The 26,569-nt window shown below is 41.7% G+C and overlaps 1 protein-coding gene and 1 long non-coding RNA gene across 4 annotated transcripts in view; both read left to right on the forward strand.

The window, feature by feature from the left end:
- LOC119022950 (suppressor of tumorigenicity 14 protein homolog) overlaps positions 1-12,661 on the forward strand; it is a 22,461-nt gene extending 9,800 nt beyond the window's left edge. Inside the window, exons 19-23 of one of the 3 annotated variants that reach the window (XR_005076133.1) lie at positions 50-249; positions 11,100-11,211; positions 11,383-11,450; positions 11,886-12,194; positions 12,494-12,661. Coding sequence is in view for 1 of the 3 variants with exons in the window: in XM_037104444.1 (XP_036960339.1) it covers positions 50-211 (162 nt within the window). In the remaining 2 variants the exon portion in view is untranslated. Of the gene's footprint in view, positions 1-49; positions 2,874-11,099; positions 11,451-11,885; positions 12,195-12,493 lie in introns of those variants that run through there. The other 2 variants (XR_005076132.1, XM_037104444.1) reach the window with 2 other exon arrangements.
- A 4,070-nt stretch (positions 12,662-16,731) lies between these two features.
- On the forward strand, positions 16,732-20,922 carry LOC119022166. Its single transcript, XR_005075843.1, has 3 exons — positions 16,732-18,630; positions 18,803-18,838; positions 20,455-20,922. It is a non-coding gene; the product is annotated as an uncharacterized LOC119022166 (long non-coding RNA).
- Positions 20,923-26,569: the final 5,647 nt, after the last annotated feature.

Raw genomic sequence — 26,569 nt, forward strand, 5'->3', positions numbered from 1 at the left:
TGCTGTTCTGCTCAGTGCCACCTCTGACTCTCCTCTCTGACTCCCTCAGGGCGACTCCGGCGGGCCGCTGTCCGTCACTGGCCCCAGTGGGCGGGTCTTCCTGGCCGGCGTGGTGAGCTGGGGCGACGGCTGCGCTCGCAGGAACAAACCGGGCGTCTACACCCGAGTCACCAAGTTCCGCCGCTGGATAAAGGAGAACAGCGGAGTGTAGCGGACGACTCGTGTTCTTCATGGACATTTCTGATGGAGGTGAACGTGGACCGACAGCAGAGTCTGTGAACTGTACAGACGCTGTCTAAAGTTTTAAAAGTTTATAAATCATGTGTCTGATTTCCATGATTCAAAGTGCAGCGAAGCAGCAGCTGAGAGCGTCTCCACCAAACACATCACAGCTTGTTTTTATATGATAACGAAGATTATAAATGAAATACTTAGTGCACTTCCTCCTTCTACATTTCTGAGACAAATAGCTGGATTATTATGTCTTCAATGAAAAAAAATACTGTTTCCAGTTTTATAGGAATGATAGTTAAATAACATCCAGTTTAAATCACTTCATGAACATCATCCAAAACCAAAATCTACCCACAGCTTCATTCACATTTAGAAAACAAAATGATTAAAAGTGGAGCCGGATGGTGATTCAGTCTTTGGTTTGTCCGTTCTGGGCTACTGTAGAAACATGGCGGTGCAACATGGCCGACTGTGGAGGAGGAGCTGCTCCCTCCGTTCTTAGTTTAGTTTAATCACCCACTGAAACATGAAGACGAATGTTCTCCTTCCTGCACACTGGACCTTCAACCTGTAACCGTCAGCACCGTGCAGTGTTTTAATCTGGAGCTCCACAACACAAGAACATTAACACCTTCTTTCATCCAGATAATGAAGTTGTGATCTTTTAAAAGATAATTTAAAGTTATGATCCGCCTCAGCTGCCGTCTGCTTCTGCATGTGAGACAGAAATAAAACACTCTTGGAGCTTCTTATGGTTCAGTAAAGACACAAACTGTGATCCTGTTTGAATCAGGGAGATTCTCTCCGTCACTCTGTGATGATTTAACTGAAACACTTGACGTGTTTCCTCTTGAAGTTTACTGTCGTGTAAATACTGATGATGAATTGTTTCTCAGGGCTGAAAGGAAAACACTTAAATATAATCTGAGTTTATGTTCAGTGTAGCTGCAGATGTGGACAAACTGGGTCCATCTTTACTGAAGCTGCTGAGTCTGTCTGCAGACTGTCTGTTTCATACAGGACGATATTAGGACAAGTATATAATCGACCTATTTGTGTGTGAAGGTGAAATTCTAGCTGATAATATTGAATTAACGAGTGAAGCATCCAGGGTGGGAGTTATAATGTGATCTTAGTGGCGGTCTGTAAAACCACTGACTCTAACTAACATCAGGCTGCAGGCAGATGAACAGATAAACAGGATTATAGCTGAACGTCAGTTCACTCCTGGTGCTAAATGAGTCTCGAGTGACCGGATCTCACTTCCTGGCTGTATATGCAAATATTCTACACAAAGTAATAAATATGTTCATTTTTAACTTTGCAGAATGAACAAGAAGGCCTGAACAGTTCAGGATTTGTTGGATGCAGCTTTTCTCAAAGTTTATACAGTTTCTTCTGACAGGAGGTCTCAAAATTGAGCGTTTCTTAAAGGGAGTCTGGTGACTTTTTCTACTTTGTTCTCTGAAGAAGTAACAAATATAGTTACTGGATTTTTTTTACATTTCACATGTTCACTGTCAGGAGGTTGAATTCTTTAATACATTTGGTCTAAATGGTGACACGAGTTCAAACTCCTGTTGGTTCTCATGTGACTCAAACCCAGGCAGCAGCTCGTCAGGCTGCTGAAACACTTTTAAACTTTTAAAGAGTCCGATGAGGAAAAACAACAAACTGAGAGACACAAAATGAACGATTTGGTTCAATGAATGACTCAGCTGATCAAGTTGGAAAGTTATAGATTGAAAATGATTAAATTTTAGTGTTTAAAAGTGAAATTCAAATCAAACAAATCAAACAGTTTATTTAGCTTGTTTACAAACTTCCAAAAACCTGAAGATAATTGAATCTTTATTTAACATGAGATGATTTCACCAACACAAGTTTCTCACTTTAAAAATGTTGTTCATCACAAACTGTAACTGTCATGAAGGAACCAGCAGAACACCAGAGTTCTTCATGACGTCTGTAAGCGGCTCGTTAAGGTTCTACTGGACACCCAGAGGTTCTGATAAAAGCTTCACAGCACAAAACGAACAAAGCAAACTGAACAAAAACTTTAAAGCTACAAAAATAAGCCTCTTATTAAAACTGTCTTCAGTAAAGTGGATTCTTGCTGGTTTGATGTTTTCCACTTGGTCACGTGGATCATTTTATTTTCTCTTCTCTGTCCGTCTCTTCGTCCGGCGGCCATCTTTGTTACACTTCCTGTTTGCGTGGTCTGGCCGGTGCTCTCTGTGGTGACGTGTTTCTGCTCAGTGTATTTATTTGTACAGTTTCCTTGTTGGGTTGGTGGAGTTTAGCTCCACAGCTGTTTTTACTTTTATACTAGTTCTACTGTAGTTTGGGACGCAGGATTATGAAGATGCAGTAACAGAATTCAGAGGACGATCGTTAGTTGCCGAATGAAAAAAAGTTGAATGAAACCATTTGAAGTTTCTGGTTGTAGTTTAGTTTTGTAGGATAGAGATGAAAGCAGCAGACAGGTGTGGGTTTGTAAAGCTGCTGCTTCATGACCAGTTCTGATTAAAAACGGGATGAAAATACAAACATGTTGATGATATTTGGATGGAACTGAATGTTTAACTGCCAAAAAATATGAAATCTTATAAATAAACCAAATATGAACATTCACACAACGCTCGGCTTCTTAGAGTTTTTTTCTTCGAGACTCTCAAAAAGTGAAGTTTGAGCAAATGAGCGCTGTGAGGAATTAAAAGTGATCTGAATGAAACAGAAGCAGCCTGACTCGTAATGATTACGACTGACATCTCTTCCTTCATGGTGACGCCAACGATTATGGAGTCTCTAATTTTTAGAAAATCATCAAACAATCTTGCCAATTTTCATCATTTCTCAATCTGTGACGCTGAATCAAAGATGTTCTTTTATAATTAATGTTCTCACAGTCATCTGTCGTTCTCATCATCTGTCCACTGTCAGTTATTACAGTTTCTTTGAGCTGTTCTTTAGGTGCGTCTGTAAGTTCACATCAGAAGTTCAAACATCGAGATGAACGAATGAAGTCTGCAACATTTATAAAGCGTGAACCTGTTCACACCAACACGATGAGGAGAGAGCGTTTCTTTTATACTTGATGTGTCTGTCAGCTTTCTGCAGCAGCTTCACCACAAACATTCATGCTTCCTTTTACTCATGCCAGTTCATTTTGTGTTGTCAGCTTCACGTGAATCTCTTCTCACCGCAACATTCACCATCTTCACATGAATTTGCTCTCAGTTTCAGAACTCACTCAAGCAAAAACAGTTTATAATCAGTCTTTCTGTACGCTGCAGCTGTTCCCAAAGCTGTTGGTTTTCACACGTTGTGTCGATGTGTAGCTGAAGATGATCTGTGCATTCATGAGAAAACTGAATGTTCAAACTTTATTACAACATTTCTGCATTTAACCTTGAGTCTATTGATCACAACAGCTCTGTGAAAGATGACATCATGTTTCATGTGCAGCAGTTTGAACTCTGATAGAGGAGCTTCAATAAAACTGGATGGTGACACTTGGCTAACCAGCTGATGATGATGATGATGATGAAGATGAAGATGGCTTCCTCTGTTTACAGCACAGATTTACCTGTCAGAGTTCATCCAAGTTAAACTCTGTTCACAAAATCCATGTATGTTTCATTTGACCCCACTAGTGAGGAAACATCCACTGAAGCTTCACCTGTTCAGGTGAGAGTCAGGCTTCACCACAACGACGACAGCCTGAAGATCTTCCCTCAGTTTTTGTCTCTCGATGCACCTTCGATTGTTTCATTCAAATTATTATTCAGAGCAGATTCAGTTCGTTCAGCTTGAGTTTCCACGTCAGAACAGATCGATGGAACTGAACCTGATATAAACATCACTAATCCTCCATGTTTCACTTCAGATTTTATGCTGAATAATCAAATAACTTAAACACGTGATTCTTTTTGTTTATTGGAAGCAGAAACGGACCAAACCAAACAAAAAAAGTGTGTCAGCAGTGCCTTCAAAAACAGGAAACACATGGTTTCATGTTCAGACTGTCAGCTGACACTGCCAGTTCCACAAAGATGGAGAGCGTATGAGCAGATCTGGTTTGTGGAATATTCTGCATCTGTATCGCAGTAATTGGGATTTTTCTCCTGCTCAGCAGGGACTTTGACTGCAGTCTGTACCTGGTGCTGCTAGTTTTCATCAGGCACCAGCCGGCTTGACCAGCAACCAGTCACTAGTAGTTTTGGCGCTGTGAGCAGGTCCAAGTCCTGCTGGAAAAGAAAATCAAATTCTCCATCCTGTACGGAGATGCTGATTTCATCTCCAGCAGGACTTGGACCTGCTCACAGCGCCAAAACTACCAGGAACTGGTTTGCTGACTGTGGTATTACTGTGTGATGGTCCAGCCAGCTCAGCTGACCTGAACTGCGTAGAGAATCTATGATGTATTGTAATGAGGAAGAGAAATCGGCTCCACGCCAGTAATTCATGCAAAATGAGCCCCTACTGAGTACAGAAATGAACATACTTAGCAATTTGACAGAAATGTTACTTTTATAAATCCTTATTTTGATTCCGACTCAGTCTTAGGTAATATTGTAATATTTTGAGATACTGGATTTTTTATTTTTAGGAGCTGTCAACATGTAATCATGATAATGGCCTGAAATATTTTACTCAATGTAATGTAATGTATAATAAATGACAACTTCACTTTTGAGCTAAATTAAGGGGTAAAAATGTAACTTTTCCATGATACTGTGTGTTTTTTTAGATGCACCTGTAGATGTTCACTACAGCAAAACATTGTTGCATCAGTTCTGAAATGTTTTGCCAATTTACGTTCTCTATTAAGTGATTGCAAGTTAAAAACAACCTGTCAGTGTTTCCTGACATGACGTATCCTGTTGGTCAAACGTTGGTCTCCTGCTCAGATAAAAGCGTTGCTTCCTGTTACTGTGATCAGAGTTGACCAGCAGCTCTCAGCACACACAAACATGACGATGGAGATGAAGGACGTCTTTTCCAAATTTCCTCTCAAACAGCTCAGCACCTTCGTTGCATTCATTGTGATTTTTGTTTATAACGGTGTGCTTGACAGGGATCTGGAGTGTTCTTGTAACCAACAACTTGATCACTGCAGTGAATACATGATTCTGCCATTTTTCATTTTATTTGTTTTACAACTATGGAAGGACAAGAACTTTCAGAGAGTCTGTCAATACACATGTCGCATCATAGACCGCAGATTTCTCATGGTTATGTTGAATACCATTATCAAGGCCAGTTTCTTCGGCCTGCTGTGGGTTGTAGCTGTGTTGATCGATGGAGACTGGTTCGTTTGCTGTCAGAATTATAAATCTGAACAGTATCCAGACTTAGCCTGCAAAGACCAAGAGAAGAACATCACACTGGAGGAATGGAAAGTCGTCACTGAACTCAAAGGCCTCTCGTTGGTGAGTTGTTGTTCCTACAAGTTATCAGTTTGTGTTTCCTACTGTGATGTTACTTTGATTTAATCCTCTTTGTTTCCTCTTTTTCAGCTGATCGGCCTCTATATCGTCCTTTGTGCCCTTTCAGTGACGGCGTTTCTGTCATTATGTAGACGGATTAAATGCTGTAAGTGTATCTGTTGTGATGAAAAAATACAATTTTATAAATGGATTTTGAAAAAAGAGGAAACGGTATTGAATGACATTTTGAAAGCTGGAGCAAAGGAGATACTGACTGAAAAAATCAAGGAAAAAATAAATAGTGGAAACTGGGAAAACTGTTTCGACGCTGCTGACGAACTGATTGAAAACGACGCTGCACTGAGATTTGTGGAAACAGCAGCAGAGCAGGTGAACAAGACACAGCTGCACGTTTACATCACAGCACTTACATGTCTGTGTTGTACTGAACAGCTCGACAGACACAAAACATTAGTTGGTCATCAGAACATTAACTGTAAAAACTTTAACTGTTTGAAACTTTTTACAGAAGATTCAAGTTCAACTGGAAAAACTGTCAGTAGAGGTGAGTCGATCTGTCCGTCTGGTCTTTGAGTTAAATTTAAGTTACATGTTATGAATGTATTCATCCAGAGATCGTTACTTAATGTGTTGTTTGGTTTATTACTTACTCTCTTGTTTAGCTGTTGTATTAATGAGCTGGTGAACAATTAATTTCTGTTCTATTGTTGCTGGTGTTGCAGGTGAAAAGACTTCGTGCTGAAGAACAGAAGCACGAGGTAAATCCATCCGTCCATGATCAGAGTTTCAGACTAAACTGTGTTCTGACGATCTTTGGAATAAAACATCTTGAATTGAACTGTATTTTTCAGCCATCAGATGAATGTATAGTTAATAATTTGGTGGACAGATCGATGAGGAAGTGAAGAATTTACAGAATGTCAACGTGCGTCTGATTGGCTGATCTAGTTCATCATCACGCCTGTTTTCTAGTGTTGCTGTCTCCTGATTGGAGGACACTTACAGACTCAGCTACTATAGGAGGGTTATAATGTTGTTGTCACACTGATACAAACTGCATGTGGCTCTATTTCTGAAGCCTTTACAGCTTCAGACCAGACAGCCGGACACTTCAGAGCCGACATCCTCAGGAGGAGCAACAGGAGGAGCAACAGGAGGAGGAACAGGAGGAACAGCAGGAGGAACAGCAGGAGGAACAGGAGGAGGAACAGGAGGAACAACAGGAGGAGGAACAGGAGGAGGAACAGGAGGAGCAACAGGAGGAGCAACAGGAGGAGCAACAGGAGGAGGAACAGGAGGAACAGGAGGAGGAACAGGAGGAGCAGCAGGAGGAACAGGAGGAGCAGCAGGAGGAGGAACAGGAGGAACAACAGCAGGAACAGGAGGAGCAACAGGAGGAGGAACAGGAGGAGGAACAGGAGGAACAGGAGGAGCAACAGGAGGAGCAACAGGAGGAGCAACAGGAGGAACAGGAGGAGGAACAGGAGGAGCAACAGGAGGAGGAACAGGAGGAACAGCAGGAGGAACAGGAGGAACAGCAGGAGGAACAGCAGGAGGAACAGGAGGAGCAACAGGAGGAACAACAGGAGGAGGAACAGGAGGAGGAACAGGAGGAGCAACAGGAGGAGCAACAGGAGGAACAGGAGGAGGAACAGGAGGAGCAACAGGAGGAACAGGAGGAGGAGCAACAGGAGGAACAGGAGGAGCAACAGGAGGAGCAACAGGAGGAACAGGAGGAGGAACAGGAGGAGGAACAGGAGCAACAGGAGGAACAGGAGGAACAGGAGGAGGAACAGGAGGAGCAACAGGAGGAGGAACAGGAGGAGGAACAGGAGGAACAGGAGGAACAGCAGGAGGAACAGGAGGAACAGCAGGAGGAACAGCAGGAGCAACAGGAGGAGGAACAGGAGGAGCAACAGGAGGAACAACAGGAGGAGGAACAGGAGGAGCAACAGGAGGAACAACAGGAGGAACAGGAGGAGGAACAGGAGGAGGAACAGGAGGAACAGGAGGAACAGGAGGAGCAACAGGAGGAACAGGAGGAGCAACAGGAGGAACAGGAGGAGGAACAGGAGCAACAGGAGCAACAGGAGGAGCAACAGGAGGAACAGGAGGAGGAACAGGAGGAGCAACAGGAGGAGGAACAGGAGCAACAGGAGGAGGAACAGGAGGAGCAACAGGAGCAACAGGAGGAGGAACAGGAGGAGCAACAGGAGGAGGAACAGGAGCAACAGATCAGGTGTGTTTGTGTCAGTAATTAATAATCTCACCATAATATCTGTCAGCTGACCGTCAGTCTGATTATCAGCAGTTTCCTTCATGTTGAGCAGAACTGTGATAATAGATGAGTTGAGACGCAGTTTCATTTAGAACAACAGCTTTTGAACTTTTATGTCATCTAGATTCTTTTTTTACTGTTTGCAGGAGGAAGAACATGAACATCAACCAGCTGAGAGTCAGCAGAGGTGTGTCTGTCTGTGATTCTGTCTGTGACTGTAAATCAGAATTGATTTGACTGGCTGGCAAACGTTCCCTTCTGTCTCCTGATGATCTGCTACATCCACAGACAGCAGCTGGAGGACAGTCACACTGTTTTATTCCATCTAAATACACTGACTGCATGTTTTATTACAGAATCATCATATTAATAATCCTGTATTCTGGCTGATCCTCATGTTTTGTCATAACGAGGCTGACCTGTGATCTGTGCAGAGGCCACTAGAGGTCGCTCTCCATCAGACACAAGTCTTTTATCAGGAGGAGCTGACTGACCTCAGATCAGAGGAGACCTCAAATATAAAGTTTAACCTGAGAACAGTGAAGCTCCTCTGCAGCAGCTGCAGCTCTGAGCTCTGCTTCCTCTAATGTCAGTTCAACACAAAGTTTCTGTGGTGATGGAAACTGTGAGACGAGCTCTCAGCTCTCAGACCTGCTCAACTTAATCAAGTGTGTGATCGCAAATTATGATGCAAATGAAAAATAAAAAGATTACAAACATATTTAAAGACTATGATCCTGTCAGAAGATGGTCTTTATTTTATTTTCATTATTTAAAGTCCCCTGAACACAGAACACAAAGTCTGACCTCCCTCCATATCTGACCTTCACCTTGTCAATCAAACAATCAGCCAATCAGATGTGTGAGTTTCTACATAACAACAGTTTATATGAGACTCTCCAGTCAGTTGTAAAGTGCATCATAGCACTGAAACAGCATCGGTTCATGTTGCTACAGATCTCTCCATTGTATCTGATGCAGGTCTGTGCTAGTTTTATCAGATGTTAGTGAAGCTTTTAACACCACTGACTGTCACATCCAGTCACAAAGACTGGAACATTTAACTGGTACTGTAAGAACTGCAGTGAGTTGGCTCAAGTTCTGTTTATCAGACTGATCTCACTTTGTACAAGTTAACAAAGAAAACTCACTGCATACATATAAAGTTATAAAATATTCATAGTGACATTTTCAAAAAATGTCACTACAAATATTTCTCTTTATATATGTTCCCTTCTGGGAATATCATGAGAAAACACTCCATTAAATGTTCATTATTATGCAACTCACAGTGCAGTACACAGTTATACTCATCCATCAGGCCAGATGAGACTAATCAGGCAGATAAACTTGAGGCGTGCATGTATTAAGCACGTAAACTCCTGGATGACCTGTAATCTTCTTCTAAACTGTGCTGAGCTGTGAACATTATCTGACGATGTAGCTTCTTCTTCTGGCCTCCAGCTCCACAGTCAGGACTCGCAGTTCTCTTTGATCAGGACAAGAACTCAGATTAGAGAATATATGTGGCTGCAGCTCAGGAGGTGGAGCGGATCGTATGGTAATTTGAAGGTTACTGGTTTGAATCCTGGCACCATGCATGGCAGTACCGTACGGTACCGTGTCATCACTCAGCTGGCAGGATGAAGGTTAATGTGGCTCCTAAAGGCTCCAGAAGTAGAATGAGAGGCAGAGAATTCAGCCAAGCTGCTCTCCTATGGAACCTATAGGGATTTCCCATGATGCACTGAGCTCCTCTCTCTCTATCTGTACACATTCATGTTGCATTAATACATGTTACTGATGTTACTGGAGCCTCTGCTGGATGTGGTTGGTCCTGCTTTACTTCTACCATCATCATCATCATCATCATCGTTGTTATTGTTGCTGTTGTTATTATACTTGTAGTATATCACAAAAGGATTTAACTGAGATCGTTTCAGAGCGAAATGACTCTTTGAATCATGTTTCAGCAGCTTCATGCAGCCTTCACTGGAACAGGATGTCAGAATGGCACCGATGTGGCCGTTACAGTGGCAACTCTTCCTGTTTATTCACCCTGGAGCAAAGTCAGAGTTTCTTCCTCTTCCTCATTTTTCTCAACGCTTTGTTCCCACCACAGTCACAAATTTACAAGTGAAATATTCTTCTGGTGGACTTCCTGTGAAAGCAACTCAGCTTCTAGCATCCAGAAACACACTTATCCTTTGAGACAATAAATATAAAGTATGTGGCTTTATGGCCACATGCAGAATTAATGAAGAATGCAGTATGTACCACCTGTCAGGTGGGATCTGTCTTTGCCCCTCCGAATAGTGTCAGGAGGTTTTTTTACAGAAGTTAATTAGTTATTTTTGTTAATGCGACTTGAATCAGCAGATGATTTATTCAGATCTGATCAGACCAGCAGACGGAGCAGTCTGTAGCTCGTCCAGCTCTGCAGTCTTCAGTTTTCTCTAGTGTTCAGCACAAAGCTTCACCACAGCCGCTCACGGTTCCTTTTTCTCATGCCAGTAATTTCCTTTTTGTCATCAGCTTCATGTGAATGTCCTCTCACCGTTTTAAAACTCACTAAACCAAAAACAATTTAAAATCAGTCTTTCTGTACGTTGCAGCTTTTCTCAAATCCATGTATGTTTCATTTGTTTCACTAGTGAGGAAACATCCACTGAAGCTTCACCTGTTCAGGTGAGAGTCAGGCTTCAACACAACGACGACAGCCTGAAGATCTTCCCTCAGTTTTTGTCTCTCGATGCACCTTTAACTGTTTCATTTAAATTCCGAGCAGATTCAGTTCGTCCTGGTCAAGTTTCCAGATCGATGGAACTGAACCTGATATAAACATCACTGATCCTCCATGTTTCACTTCAGACATCATGCTGAATAATCAAACAACTTTAACACGTGATTTTTTTTTTTGATCAGCAGAAACTGACCAAACCTAAAAACCAATCTGTGTCAACCGTGCCATCAAAACAGGAAATGGATGGTTTCATGTTGGTATATGTTCAGAGCAGCAGACAGTCAGCTGACGCCGCCGGAGCATCAAAGATGGAGAGCGTACGAACAGATTTGGTTTGTGGAAAATTCTGCATCTATATCGCAGTAATTGGGATTTTTCTTCTGCTCGGCAGGGACTTCGAATGCACCTGCAAACCACAAGTCTTTGACTGCAATCTGTACCTGGTTCTGCCGGTGTTCATCATATTCCTCTTCATCCTCTGGACGGACCGGTCGTTTCAGACGGTCTGTAGATTTCTGATATCAGATGCCGGTCGGCTTCACACCTTCAGTTTTTGGGGTTCTTTCTTCCGTCACATTGTCAAGGCAGCTTTCATCGGTCTGCTTTGGGTTGTCGTGGTTTTAGTGGATGGAAGCTGGTACGTCTGCTGTCAGAATGATCTCTCTGAACAACAGGCACAGATACCCTGCAGATCCACAGGGAGGATCAGTGAAGAGGAGCGAGTTAGAAGAACAAGTCCAGGGTGAGTTGGTCGTCTTTTCTTGACTCATGGGTTTTTACCTGTGGGAGATGAGAGACGACAGTCTCAACAATGAATGTTAGCAGAGGAAGTTTCTGCAAATTAAGTTGTTTGTTGAGGTTGAATTTTCTTTTTCTCTCTCATCACAACATTGTGCTGATGCTCTGGTTAGGGTTAGAGAAACATCATGGTTGGTTAAAATGTCTGTTGTGGTCTCAGTTAAAACAGCTAAATGTCTCCATGTGTCCTTAATAATATCCAGCGGTGTGACTTTGACTGTGGTCAGCTGTATTAACACCAGCTCCTGATGAGAGCTCATATATCACATAACACATGAACGCGATGTTCCATGTTTGCTTCACATGTGAACCTGGGACGTCTAACGTTACATCCTGCAGGCTGCAGAGGAACACGGTGACGATATTCTGTCTCTTTCAGGCCATCGGCTCCTTTCTGCTCTTCGGTATCGTCTGTGTTCCGGCCCTGGTGTCGTCATGTGGACCGAGGAAGTGTTGGAGGAGAAAACTATACGGCAAACTGATTCTGGAGGAGGAGGAAAATGTGCTGAAAGAGATTCTGAGGAAATTGGCAAAAGACCAGCTGACTAGAGAGGTCAAAGAGAAGATCTGTGGTGATCAGTGGGACGAGTGTTTTAACGCTGCTGCAGAGCTGATCGAAGCCTCTAGACCAGACGTCCGTGAACAAGACGAGCAGCTACAGCGAAGAGCAGGAGCTGCAGACAACCTGGTGAACAGTTGACACTTGTTTATAGACATGACGTGTCTCGGTTCTCTTCGCATCAGAACCATCGTTAAGATTTTGTTCATGAACAGTTAATTATGCTTTCTGAAGCTTCTGATCTTTAGTGAGAACGAAGCCTCGTCAATCATTCTTATAATTCTTATATCATCATCATATAAACAGCTGTAGACGGCTTTTTAAAACATGAATTTTAGTGACTTTTTGTTTTTACTGGGTTGGACAAAACAAAATCAAACCATTCTGAACTGACTTTTTACAGTGTATTGTCTTGGTCTTTGTCTCAGAGTGGAAACATCGTCTCACTGTCAGAAGCCTCAACGAGAAGCAGCTGAACACAACAAGACTGAAGTGATGATACGACGTGAGAAGACGTCTGACCTGCTGCATTTATATCAAACCATGAGTCAGTTTGTGATTTACAGGAAACAGAAATCAATAAAGCTGAATCAATCGTTTGTTAACTATTTTGTTAGGGATTATTAAGTTGTTGTTAACATCATAATATTATGAGAGAGGCCTTTTTGCTTTTCAGAAGGAAAGTTGTAGAATTGAGAATCAAAATATTCAGGGCAGTAATGTTCTCAGTCATGAGGTGATGCTACATGAGCACCACCAGGCCAAAAGTCTGTTCCGAGTGTCCAGGAGCCAGTGGACCAGCTCTCCTTTATAAACCCTTAGATCCCTAAACCTACAAGAGGTTGCTTTAAAAGTGAGAATTTAAAAAGAGATTTCATGAGCTGTCAGTGAAGAGACTCACCTTGAGTCTGAACGTCTACTTGCACAGACTTTTTGAAGAGCGCGGGCGAAAAGAAAAGTCACAAACCAACACGGCACTTTAGCAACTGAGGGGGGACGACCGTGTCCTTATTAGGACATTTTTCAGGTGTCTCTCTGTTCATTGGCTAATAATCCATTGATTTATCTCTACTGATATAACATTTCCTTCATTTAGCTTCTAAACTTCAATACATCCATTTCAATCACGGCTAAAAACATTAAACATTCTTTTACTGTAATTACGGCAAAGTTATTACTTATATTTCTATTGTAATTATGACAGAATCAAATAATACAGTGCAGTAGGCAGAGCTTTAATATATTTCAGAATCATTTCAGGACTATATATAATGTCCATTATACAGTGGACAGCCTTGTTAAATAGCAGCAGCTGGTGTTTCTTGTCTCAACATGATGACGGCCCTGTGCACAAACTCAAGTCCAGTGTGTGTGAAGCTTAAAAATCATGTTGCTGTAGTTAAAGAGTCAAACAAACCTGAGGAGCTTTAAAGTGCCGACTGTAGTTATTCTAATGTATAAAATAAAGACTACAAGCATCCATCGGCAGGAAATGACATCATCAGCAGACACGTCCTCCTGCAGGCGCTTCAGCTTGTTAGTTTTTCTGTTGTGAATTGTGTCTCAGGATTTCACTGGACCAAGTGCACAGAATGAGGCAGCAGATGTTCACCGAGCACAAACAATAGAAAGACAAACGTTTTGCACACAGTGTTGCTGCAGAGCTGCAGTAAGACGTCTGTAAGAACCGTTCAGCCCACAGCACAACCACAACAACCTGTGGTTTCTTTTTCTCACGAGCTTCATGTGAATTTCACTGCAGTTTTCTACTTCGTACCATCTTCACACACTTCATCTTTAAAACAAAGCAGTGGCTCAAAAGAAATTAAATAAATCTTTGTTGCATCTGTTCTGAAATGTATAGTTTTTCATCATTGTTGTGTGACGTGATCTCATCTTCATTTTCACTATGAAATGACACCAAAGGAAAAAACAACATTTTTAAACTTTAAATTACAACATGTCTACATTTCTGCTGTAAAGATCATCCATCTACAACAGCCTCTTTGTGAAGGATGAGGTCGGCATGTCCTTTGATATGTAGAAACGTGTTGTGGTTTAATCTCATGAAGCATGCAGAGCGTTGTTGTACAGCAGAGAGGAAATGAAGGCTGGGCGTGTTGCAGCAGGACAGGTGCATCTCTTCCTGTTGAAAAGAGGCGACCAGCAGCAGCAACCAGCAGATGCAAACATGGCACCAAGCCTGAAGGGCGTCTTCCCAAAATTTGCTCTCAAACAACTCAGCCCGTACATTGCAGTCATTGTGATTTTTGTTCACAATGTTGTGCTTGACAAGGATTTTGAGTGCTCCTGTGAAAACCAGCGATGGGAGTGTGGGTTATACATGCTTCTGCCAACTCTTGTTCTTTTCTTTTTACAACTTTGGACGGACAATACCTTTCAGAGGATCTTGAAATACAAATGTGTAAGAAAATGTAAAGCAAAGAAGAAGAACAAGAAAAAAGAAATGGGCGAGGACAAATTTTGCTGGGTTTTGTGTTATCATCTTATGAAGGCATTATTCATCAGTCTGCTGTGGGGTGTGTATGTGTTAATCGATGGAGACTGGTTCGTTTGCTGTCTGAAGGCTACAAACTCTACAGAGTCTTCAAAACATCCAGACTTTGCCTGCAAAGACAAAGAGAACATCACACTGGATGAAAGAAAACTCATTGCTAAACTTAGAACCCTCTCCTTGGTGAGTTTTTCCTTCTTTAAATCATGACAGACTGTGTTTCTCTGCTGTTTTACTGTAACTTGATCACATCAGACTGTGTATTATCTGTTAACTGTATAATAACTCTACTGGCTGATGATGTCATTTTATCCCGTTTATCATCTTGAGATGAGTTTCACTGAAAAAAGTAAAGTTTGTTTTCTCCAGATGATAACTGATTGATTGAGAAAATCAACATTTTCATCTTGAGATCATTTTATTTAATTCAGCTTGTCTTCATTTAATGAGCAGAGAACGTTTGATTGGATGGATGATATACAGCCACTCATTTTGTTGTTGAATATGATGTGTTATACCCGATGTGCACAGGATTTGATGGTTCATGACTTCTGAGACAATAAACTTGTGATGTCGAAGTAACAGAACTAAATTAACACAACCACAGCTGATTCTCATCTTCTATGCTGATGATATTGTCATGTTTTTGCATCTTTTTTCAGTTAATCGGCTTCGGGATCCTCTCTCTCCTTCTTATAGTTGCCTTATTTAAATGGGTGAAATACAAATGTTATAACAGAGAACTTGATTACTACAAAGTGATTCTGAAAGAGGAGGAAAATGTTCTGAAAGAGATTCTGACAACTGCAGCAAAAGAAAAGTTGACTGAAGAAATCAAAAATAAAATAGAAGGTGATCCGTGGACAGAGTGTTTCGACGTGGCTGAAGAACTGATTGACAACAACACTGAACCTCCTGCAGCAGCAGTAAGTCAGGTAATGAATCCACCTGCTGCCTCCATGTTGAGCTTCTTGTCTTTGTTACTGTCATCTGGATCTTTAGGTTCTTTGTTGGTCCAACACTGAAATATCTCAGCAGTTATTTGATAGATCACCACAAACTTTACACAGACGTTCATCCTCCTCAGAGGATCAGTCCTAGTTAGTTTGGAGCTCTGACACTTTTCTCATCACAACATTACTAACAGAACATCATTTTGAGCTTTTATTGAAAATCACATTTTTGTTTACTCACAGGGTTTGTTGTTCAACTTTGACTGACTTTCACTGTTTGGAACTCTTTGCAGGACACTCTTCAGCTGAGAAAACTGAAGCTGGAGGTACATCTGTCTGTTCCATCTGGAGTTTAGTAGTTTTTTTAGTAGTTTAATTAGTTTTTTTATTTAAGTTGTGGTTATCTAGTTTATCACAGCTCTGCTGGACGCTCTCTTGTTTAATTGTTGTATTATTGAGCTGGTGAACAATGAATCTCTGTTCTATTATTGTTGAAGCAACATTTTTACAATCAAAGCTCTCCTAGGGTTACATTCCTGCAATTTCACGTGTTCTTGTTTCCTTTCTGACTCTGTGAAACTCTTTGCAGGTGAAAAAACTTCATGCTGAACTACAGAAGCACGAGGTAAATCCATCCATCAAATTGTTCTGTGAAAAAATCTAAAACGGTATTTTTCAACCATCAGATGAATGTATAATTAAGATTCTAATGGACCGATTGATGAGGAAGTGAAGAATTTACAGAATGTCAACGTGCGTCTGATTGGCTGATCTAGTTCATCATCACGCCTGTTTTCTAGTGTTGCTGTCTCCTGATTGGAGGACACTTACAGACTCAGCTACTATAGGAGGGTTATAATGTTGTTGTCACACTGATACAAACTGCATGTGGCTCTATTTCTGAAGCCTTTACAGCTTCAGACCAGACAGCACTCAGAGCTGACATCCTCAGGAGGAGCAACAGGAGGAGGAACAGGAAGAGGAACAGGAGGAGGAACAGGAGGAACAGGAGGAGGAACAGGAGGAACAGGAGGAGGAACAGGAGGAACAGGAGGAACAGGAGGAGGAACAGGAGGAGCAACAGGAGGAACAGGAGGAGGAACAGGAGGAGCAACAGGAGGAACAACAGGAGGAGGAACAGGAGGAGCAACAGGAGGAGCAACAGGAGGAACAACAGGAGGAGGAACAGGAGGAGGAACAGGAGGAGCAACAGGAGGAACAACAGGAGGAACAGATCAGGTGTGTTTGTGTCTTAATGAGTCAGTAATTAATAATCTCACCATAATATCTGTCAGCTGACCGTCAGTCTGATTATCAGCAGTTTCCTTCATGTTGAGAAGAACTGTGATAATAGATGATGAGTTGAGAAGCAGTTCAGAAGCAGTTAGAAATCACTTTTGATTAAAAAAAGACATTTGTTAGATGTTGGGCAGAGACAGAGGTGGACTTGGACAAAAAATCAGCCCTGGCATTTTCTGTCCAGACCAGCCCACTACATTATCAGTGGACACCACGTAGAAGTCCACAAATCTCACGGCGTCTTCACTTACACATACTACAAAGGAGAGTCATATTCCTTGATAGCAGTTAACAAATAAAGCACGTAGCTATGAACTCAAGGACTAAAATTGAGAGCTATAGCAATCAACCACTCAGTCTTTATTCATTATAGTGTCAAATCACAGCAGAAGTTATGTCATGACAAGGGGCGGGACGAGACTGTCGGGAAGAACCCAAAACCTCCACCAGTTGGGTGGAGGGGGGAGAAAGAGCGAGAGAGACAAAGAGACAGAGACAGGGAGATAAGGACAAACAGGGACAATAATAACAAGATATCACAGACAGTAGCAGCATCAGAGCTGGAACTCATGTGTATTAACAGTGACTCAGCCATTATGAAACCATCAATAGAAAATTGAAGAAAAAAATTATCTATAGCTGTGTGAAAAAGTCTAAGAATTACAGGTCTGAATAGATATGCATTCTCATATCAGTATATGTGCACAAGTATGTCTTGCCCTGCTTCCTCGTCTGCAGCCAGCCAGCTCCACCCGTCACCTAATTCATGACCTGCAAGAAACAGCAAACAGAACTTGTGCTCAGTATCTGTGTACTGACAAGTGTATGTAGCCAAGCAGCCTTTTGTGACGTGGTGACACCTAGTGAACAAATGTGTCTGTCATGAAGGCTGACTTCAAAGTCTCAAAAGAGGCCTAAGGCATTTGAAAACTACAGTAAAAGTAACACATTTACACAAAGTAAGTTACACACAAATTACACCTATAAATAGTTATCACCTCAGTAAACAATGAATGAATTGAAAGATTACAATAAATTCAGTGATAAATATTGGAAATTAAACGTATTATTTCCTATAGGTTTACTAAAATTCAAAGTATCTCAGCTTGATTCTGCATCTCTATTTACAGCTCATCAGTCCACCTGAATGTTTCCTGTTGTCACACTGTTAGTTGTTTACGTTAGCATCTGTTGGCTAACTTAGCTAAATCATCATAATATCACAATTCGGCATATTTGAACAACATCAACCATGACTACCAACAGTCACAGCCCTTCAGCTCTGGGCTAATGTACTGTTACATGTTAGATTGTCAAAGTTTGAAAAATAACGGCTCAGTCTCTGAGGAGCTACGTTGGCAGCTGCATTCATCAGTATGCAGTTAGTTCGGTCACATCACATTCAATATAAAGACGTTTTCTACTTTGTTTTGGACACGTCTCAAAAAATGTAGCCTAGGGAGGTCGGCCCGATCGGAGGGAATTTAGAGAAGGGAGAAAAAAAACCCCTCAAAAACCCGTAGCGGAACACAAGGGGAAAACAACAGCTTGTGCACTTTTATATCATTTAGATTCTTTTTTATTGGTGAAAACTAAACAGTTGGCAGGGGGTTAGAATTAGAACTTCACGATATAAATACAGAGGTCTATAGACATCAATCTGTCTGTCTGTCCATGAGCTTCATGTGTCATTTTCATTGGGGGGGAGGAGGAACAGCAGGAGAAGCAATGTGAGGAGCAGGAGGAACAACAGGAGGAACAGCAGGAGGAACAACAGGAGGAACAGCAGGAGGAACAGGTGTGTTTGTGTCTTAATGAGTCAGTAATTAATAATCTCACCATAATATCTGTCAGCTGACCGTCAGTCTGATTATCAGCAGTTTCCTTCATGTTGAGCAGAACTGTGAAAAGTAGATGATGTGAGACGGAACACAACTAAACTTTGACTCACTGTTTGAAACTGTTTGCAGGAGGTACAATCAACACTTCTACAAAAGGAAAGAGTGGTGAGTCTGTCTGTCTGTCTGTGGTTGTGTAATGTTTAATTTCAAGTATGATAAATCCTGTTTTTGACTGGTCTAATGTCATATTCTAATATTTGTGAGATGTTGGATTTTGACTTTCAGGAACTGTAAGCCATAATTGTCAAAATGAAAACAAACAAGTCTTGAAATATTTCACTTTGTGTGTAATTCATCTAGAAAGAATAAAAGTTTCATTTTTCAACAAAGTTACAGAGAACACATTACATTTCCATCATACTATATATATGTTTTTAGATGTATCTGTACAAACAGCTGGTGGAGGGTTATATTATTTTATTCCATCTAAATACACTGACTGCATGTTTTATTACAGAATCATAATATTAATAATCCTGTATTCTGGCTGATCCTCATGTTTTGTCATAACGAGGCTGACCTGTGATCTGTACAGAGGCCACTAGAGGTCGCTCTCCATCAGACACAAGTCTTTTATCAGGAGGAGCTGACTGACCTCAGATCAGAGGAGACCTCAAATATAAAGTATAATGTGTGAACACTGACGCTGAGAAAAAGGACAGAAACAACCTGATTATAAACATTTTTAATTCACAGATAAGTTAATTAATTATATTCAAACAATCAAATATTCTGCTGCATCAGTCCCTCTGTGGCAGGTTGTAAAGTCAGAACCAGCTGCTGCTGACCTCTCCTGTTTTTTAGTTTTTTAGTGAAGCCAAATCTTACCTTTAAATTCATTATTAATATTGTTTTCTGTTAATTGCAAACATACGCCTCCTAGTGTCAATTGCAAATAAATATATTTCTTCCTAGAGGACATTTTCTGTTTTTATCTTTGCAAAAAAAGATTTATTGTTGATAAGGATAAGGAACAAATTGCCTCTCACATTTTAATTTATTTTATTATTTATTTTGTTACAGTATTATTGCTTTCAACAGATTTTCTCCAATAGCCATTTTATCAGTTCCCTGAGAGAAAAACATGGACGTTTCCTTCCAAGAATTACACCTCCAGTTCCCCAACATTTTTTCAGTGTTTCGTGCAAGTGTGTTATAACTCCAGGCCTCCATTAGGGGGAGCCACCCATTTTGATAATCAGCGATTGAGAAACAAAACGAACCAATAAAGCACGAAGACAAATAAGTGAGTGAGGTCTGCCTTCCTGCTGTTTAGACAGTTTAGGGAATTATTTTGTCAAAAGAAGTTTAGAGAGCCGCTGATGCATGCTATTTATACAGTATATCACACAGCTAGCATGCTACCAAAGTTAGCATTAACTAAAGCTATCAATTGAATGTGAAGAAATACAATTTTTGATCTTATGTCATAGAAATATTTATATTGGGTTGCAGAAATATATATTGAAGTTAGCATGCTAACCAGCTAGCCCCTAGCAACACTCCCACTGTGCTCAGAGCTCCCAGTCTGGTCAGAGTCAGCTAATAGCATTGTGTGGTCGCTGCACTGGTTATCTAAGCTTATTAGCTAGCAGCAGTTACCAGCTATGTTTGGAGTTGTAACATGTAACACCTCTAGATTTGGTTTCAAGAGGAAGTCTTTTTGTATTTAAGCCTCTGAGAAAATGACTTGAAATTGAAATCGTGTTTCCTCCCAACAGACCCCTCCTATTGTGCCTCCGAAACCAAGATCCATTAGACGAGCAGTAAAGTCGGGTCCGCTGTAATCGTACATTTGCCTCCTGGTGACACATTTCAGATTAAACTTTAAACTGTGACTGCAACGTTTGTGATTGGATGCAGGCTGGAGATTTTTTGTTGCTTTTGCTTTTTCAAATGTCAGTTTAAAAATACGTTTCTACTGTGATTTATCTTTCTGTATAAAGCTATGAGTGCTCAACTAAAAGTGTGTGGTTGCAAATTATGATGCAAATGTAAATAAAAAGAAAAAAAAGAAGTTCTGTACAGGAGGTTCAATAATATCTTTTTTTCAAAATGTTATCCTGTCAGAAGTTGGTCTCTGTTAATTTTAGTTTGAACAAATGACCGAATTAATGCAAATTTATGTGGAAACAAAACAAAAATAAAAGTTTAATTATTTGACAAATATAATAAAAAGAAAGGCATGTTACAAAGTTTATTCCATTGACAAGCTCTAATATGCCTTACATTAATTAACCTATATTTGACATCATATTAAAATGTATACACACAAACAGGCATACATCTATTTAAAACACCCAGTGATTTTTTTTAAGGCCTTCTATCATCCCTGTAGTTTTTGAGAATCATCTCCTTGTACCGCCCTGCGATGGACTGGCGACCTGTCCAGGGTGTCCCCTGCCTTCGCCCTAAGTCAGCTGGGATAGGCTCCAGCCCCCCCGCGACCCTGCAGAGGATTAAGCGGCGTACATAGAATATGTACAGATGATGGATGGATGGATGGATCTCCTTGTACCTTTGAACTGGATCATTCTTGGACGTTGCTGAAGCTCCAGGCTCATTCTGTTCCACAGATTCACATCGCTGATTGAAATGAACTTATTTTTTTATTGTTGTCCAAACAGCTACCAATTACTAAAGTGCACTTTCAACTTGGATTGATAGCAGCAATAGCAAATGGCTCAAAGTGGCAGTTAATAACCTAAAATATTCAGGTTCATGAAATGGGTTGTAAATTTGATTGATAAATCAATTCTCACCATGCTGCAATCATTTTTAAGTACACATCAACATCTGCACCTGTAGTAGACTGGTAGACTGGTTAAATGATAAGACTTGTGGTTGAAGGGTTCAAGAAATAAATCTCAAATAATTTGCTCTGTGCAAATTATGAGCAAATTAATACTGCACATTTATGAATGACTGCCAACAGTACATTGTCTCATACGGGGCACCATATGCAGTGTTTCATGCAGCATTAAATTTGACTATCAATAATAATTAATGCTTATCAGGGGTAATTATTAATTATGCTTATTGATATAGAACTTAGGCTTTCCATCTGCAACACTGTGGTGTGAATTCACAGACAGACATCTAACAAATGTTTTTACATTAAAAGTGATCATCTACTTTTCACAGTTCTCCTCAACATGAAGGAAACTGCTGAGAAACAGACTGACGGTCAGCAGAACAGATATTGTAATTTATTATTAATAAATAGACACACACGCACACAAGTTCTGGAGGAATTATTGGAAGTTGCATAATTATCAGGAGAGATATGGAACATTGAGAGAAAAACAAAGACCACTGTAACATTTTGGTGTTGGTCCTGGCCATCACTACGCAGCTGAGTAAACAGGTGAACAGAGTCCGAGGCATTTAATGCTTCGTCACTCCAGCAGTAAACAGAACCAACTATTTGCCTCGTCGCCATGTTGATTCTTCAGAGAGTTTTGGCTATATCATTGCTACAACCAAATACACTTGTGCTGCTCCTCCTCCTGTTGCTCCTCCTGTTGCTCATGCTGTTCCTCCTGTTGCTCCTCCTGTTCCTCCTCCTGTTGCTCCTCTTGTTCCTCCTGTTGCTCCTGCTGTTGCTCCTGCTGTTCCTCCTGTTGCTCCTGCTGTTCCTCCTCCTGTTGCTCCTGCTGTTCCTCCTGTTGCTCCTGCTGTTCCTCCTGTTGCTCCTGCTGTTCCTCCTCCTGTTGCTCCTGCTGTTCCTGCTGTTGCTCCTGCTGTTCCTCCTCCTGTTGCTCCTGCTGTTCCTCCTCCTGTTGCTCCTGCAGTGGGACAACAGTGTAACTAAAAAACTGCTGAAACTGCGTCTCAACTCATCATCTATTATCACAGTTCTTCTCAACATTAAGGAAACTGCTGATAATCAGACTGACGGTCAGCTGACAGATATTATGGTGAGATTATTAATTACTGACTCATTAAGACACAAACACACCTGATCTGTTGCTCCTGTTGCTCCTCCTGTTCCTCCTCCTGTTGCTCCTGTTCCTCCTCCTGTTGCTCTTCCTGTTCCTCCTGTTGCTCCTGTTGTTCCTCCTCCTGTTGCTCCTCCTGTTCCTCCTCCTGTTGCTCCTGTTCCTCCTGCTGCTCCTCCTGTTGCTCCTGTTCCTCCTCCTGTTGCTCCTGCTGTTCCTCCTGTTGCTGCTCCTCCTGTTGCTCCTGTTCCTCCTCCTGTTGCTCCTGCTGTTCCTCCTGTTCCTCCTCCTGTTGCTCCTGTTCCTCCTGCTGCTCCTCCTGTTGCTCCTGTTCCTCCTCCTGTTGCTCCTGCTGTTGCTCCTGTTCCTCCTCCTGTTGCTCCTGCTGTTCCTCCTGTTCCTCCTGCTGCTCCTCCTGTTGCTCCTGCTGTTCCTCCTCCTGTTCCTCCTGTTGCTCCTGTTGCTCCTCCTGTTGCTCCTCCTGTTGCTCCTCCTGTTCCTCCTCCTGCTCCTCCTGTTGCTCCTCCTGTTGCTCCTGATGTTCCTCCTGTTCCTCCTCCTGTTGCTCCTGTTCCTCCTCCTGTTCCTCCTGTTGCTCCTCCTGTTGCTCCTCCTGTTCCTCCTCCTGTTCCTCCTGTTGCTCCTCCTGTTCCTCCTCCTGTTGCTCCTGTTCCTCCTGTTGCTCCTCCTGTTCCTCCTTTTGCTCCTCCTGTTGCTCCTCCTGTTCCTCCTGTTCCTCCTGCTGTTCCTCCTGTTGCTCTTCCTGTTCCTCCTCCTGTTCCTCCTGCTGCTCCTCCTGTTGCTCCTGTTCCTCCTCCTGTTCCTCCTCCTGCTCCTCCTGTTGCTCCTCCTTTTGCTCCTGCTGTTCCTCCTGTTCCTCCTCCTGTTGCTCCTGTTCCTCCTCCTGTTCCTCCTCCTGTTGCTCCTGTTGCTCCTCCTGTTCCTCCTCCTGCTCCTCCTGTTCCTCCTCCTGTTGCTCCTGCTGTTCCTCCTGTTCCTCCTCCTGTTGCTCCTGTTCCTCCTGTTGCTCCTCCTGTTGCTCCTCCTGTTCCTCCTCCTGTTCCTCCTGCTGCTCCTCCTGTTGCTCCTGCTGTTCCTCCTGTTCCTCCTCCTGTTGCTCCTGCTGTTCCTCCTGTTCCTCCTCCTGTTGCTCCTGTTGCTCCTGTTCCTCCTCCTGTTGCTCCTGTTCCTCCTGTTGCTCCTCCTCCTGTTCCTCCTGTTGCTCCTCCTGTTGTTCCTGTTCCTCCTCCTGTTCCTCCTGTTGCTCCTCCTGTTCCTCCTCCTGTTGCTCCTCCTGTTGCTCCTCCTGTTGCTCTTCCTGTTCCTCCTCCTGTTCCTCCTGTTCCTCCTGTTCCTCCTGCTGCTCCTGCTGTTCCTCCTCCTGTTCCTCCTCCTGTTCCTCCTCCTGTTCCTCCTCCTGAGGATGTCGGCTCTGAAGTGTCCGGCTGTCTGGTCTGAAGCTGTAAAGGCTTCAGAAATAGAGCCACATGCAGTTTGTATCAGTGTGACAACAACATTATAACCCTCCTATAGTAGCTGAGTCTGTAAGTGTCCTCCAATCAGGAGACAGCAACACTAGAAAACAGGCGTGATGATGAACTAGATCAGCCAATCAGACGCACGTTGACATTCTGTAAATTCTTCACTTCCTCATCGATCTGTCCACCAAATTATTAATTAGATGGTTGAAAAATACAGTTTTAGATTTTAGACACTGAACAGTTCTGGCTGAAACTCTCATCATGGACGGACGGATGGATTTACCTCTTGTCTCTGTACTTCAGCACGAAGTTTTTCCACCTGCAAAGAGTTTCACAGAGTCAGAAAGGAAACGAGAACAAATGAAATCACATTAACATAATCTTTGAAGCTTTGATTGTAAAGATAATTAATTATTCACCAGCTTATTAATACAACAACTAAACAAGAGCACTTCAATTAGCAGAGCTGTGATGAACTAGAAAACTACAACTTTATTTAAGTAGAAAAAAACAACAAAACTACTAAAACTCCAGATGAAAAAGACACATGAAGCTCACAGACAGATTTACCTGCAGCCTCAGTTTTTCCATTTGAAGAGTCCCCTGCAAAGAGTTTCAGAAGGGAAAATCAGTCAAGTGTAACAATTAAGCCTGTGACTAACAATTAAATCTGTTAAACAGATTTAATTTTCAATAAAAGCTCAAAATGATGTTCTGTTAGTAATGTTGTGATGAGAAAAGTGTCAGAGCTCCAAACTAACTAGGACTGATCCTCTGAGGAGGATGAACGTCTGTGTAAAGTTTGTGGTGATCTATCAAATAACTGCTGAGATATTTCAGTGTTGGACCAACAAAGAACCTAAAGATCCAGATGACAGTAACAAAGACAAGAAGCTCAACATGGAGGCAGCAGGTGGATTCATTACCTGACTTACTGCTGCTGCAGGAGGTTTAGTTTTGTTGTTAATCAGTTCTTCAGCCACGTCGAAACATTCTGTCCACGGATCACCTTCTATTTTAGTTTTGATTTCTTCAGTCAACTTTTCTTTTGCTGCTGTTGTCAGAATCTCTTTCAGAACATTTTCTTCCTCTTTCAGAATCACTTTGTAATAATTAATTTCTCTGCAACAACCGGAATATTTGCCACAGCATTTCATCCATCTAAACAGGGACATTAAGGCAGCTGTGAGAACGGCACCAAAGATGATCCAGAGGCCGATGAACTGAAAAAGAGGCAACAAAGATTAAATAACAAAAGATGCAATAATTTTACTCTTGAGATCAGAAGTTTACAAAAGATCCTGAGCCCATCAGGCCTGACCCCACAATCATGGAGCACAAAGTGACTGTCCATATATCATATAGGAAATAAAATCTGTGTCCACTCTTCATCCTGCAGCTGCTGCTTTACTATTAATACATGAAGACCAGTTCAATAATATAATCATTTTGTTATCTCAGGAGAACAACTGTCATTTTAAACAGATGGTGACTAAATTATCATGTTATGTTTTCAAGATAATAAATAAGATATGATTATTCCAACCTCAGCTGTTCTCAGCCTCAGTTCAGCAGAACTGTGTTCAGATGATACACAGACTGATGTGATGAGCAGTAAAACAGCAGAAACACAGACTGTCATGATGTGTATGAAGGAAAACTCACCGAGGAGTAACCTTTAAGTCCAGCGATGACTTTTTGTTCTTCCAGTGTGACGTTCTTGTTTTTGACTTTGCAGGCCAAGTCTGGATGTTGTTCAGACTCAGAATTCTGACAGCAGACGTACCAGTCTCCATCGATGTACACAGATACGACCCACAGCAGGCTGATCACAGCTGCCTTGATGATGCGATACAACAAAACCAGGATATATTTGCATTTGTTTTCTGATCTGCAGCACTGTACACATGTACAGACACATATATATTTCCAGGCTCTCTGAAAGGTCTTGTCCATCCAGATCTGTAAAACAAATAGAATAAAGAATGGCAGAGCCATGTATGTTTGGCAGTAATCCTGTCGCCCGTCACAAGAACACTCCAAATCCCTCTCAAGCACAACAGTGTAAACAAAAATTCCAATGACTATGAAGTAAGAGCTGAGTTCTTTGAAAGGAAATTTTGAAAAGATGTGATTCATCTTTAGTGCAAAGTCTGTATCTGTTGCTGGTCGCCTCTGAATATAATAAGTAGACACTACACCTCCCTGGCAGAGGAGGTTAGCTGATCACTGAAGCAGCTATGAGTTCCTGACATCTGTTTGACTGCAACACGCCCATCTGTCATATCCTCGCTTTTGAAATAAAACCACACCACATGTTGCCCCTAGGTCACAGTAAAACATGGAAATATTGAGCTCATCTTCCTCACAGAACTCATGATAAATAGATGACTTGAGGTAAATGGTGACATGCT

Source organism: Acanthopagrus latus, chromosome 7 (genome assembly GCF_904848185.1).
Source record: "Acanthopagrus latus isolate v.2019 chromosome 7, fAcaLat1.1, whole genome shotgun sequence".
Classification (NCBI taxonomy): Eukaryota; Metazoa; Chordata; class Actinopteri; order Spariformes; family Sparidae; genus Acanthopagrus; species Acanthopagrus latus.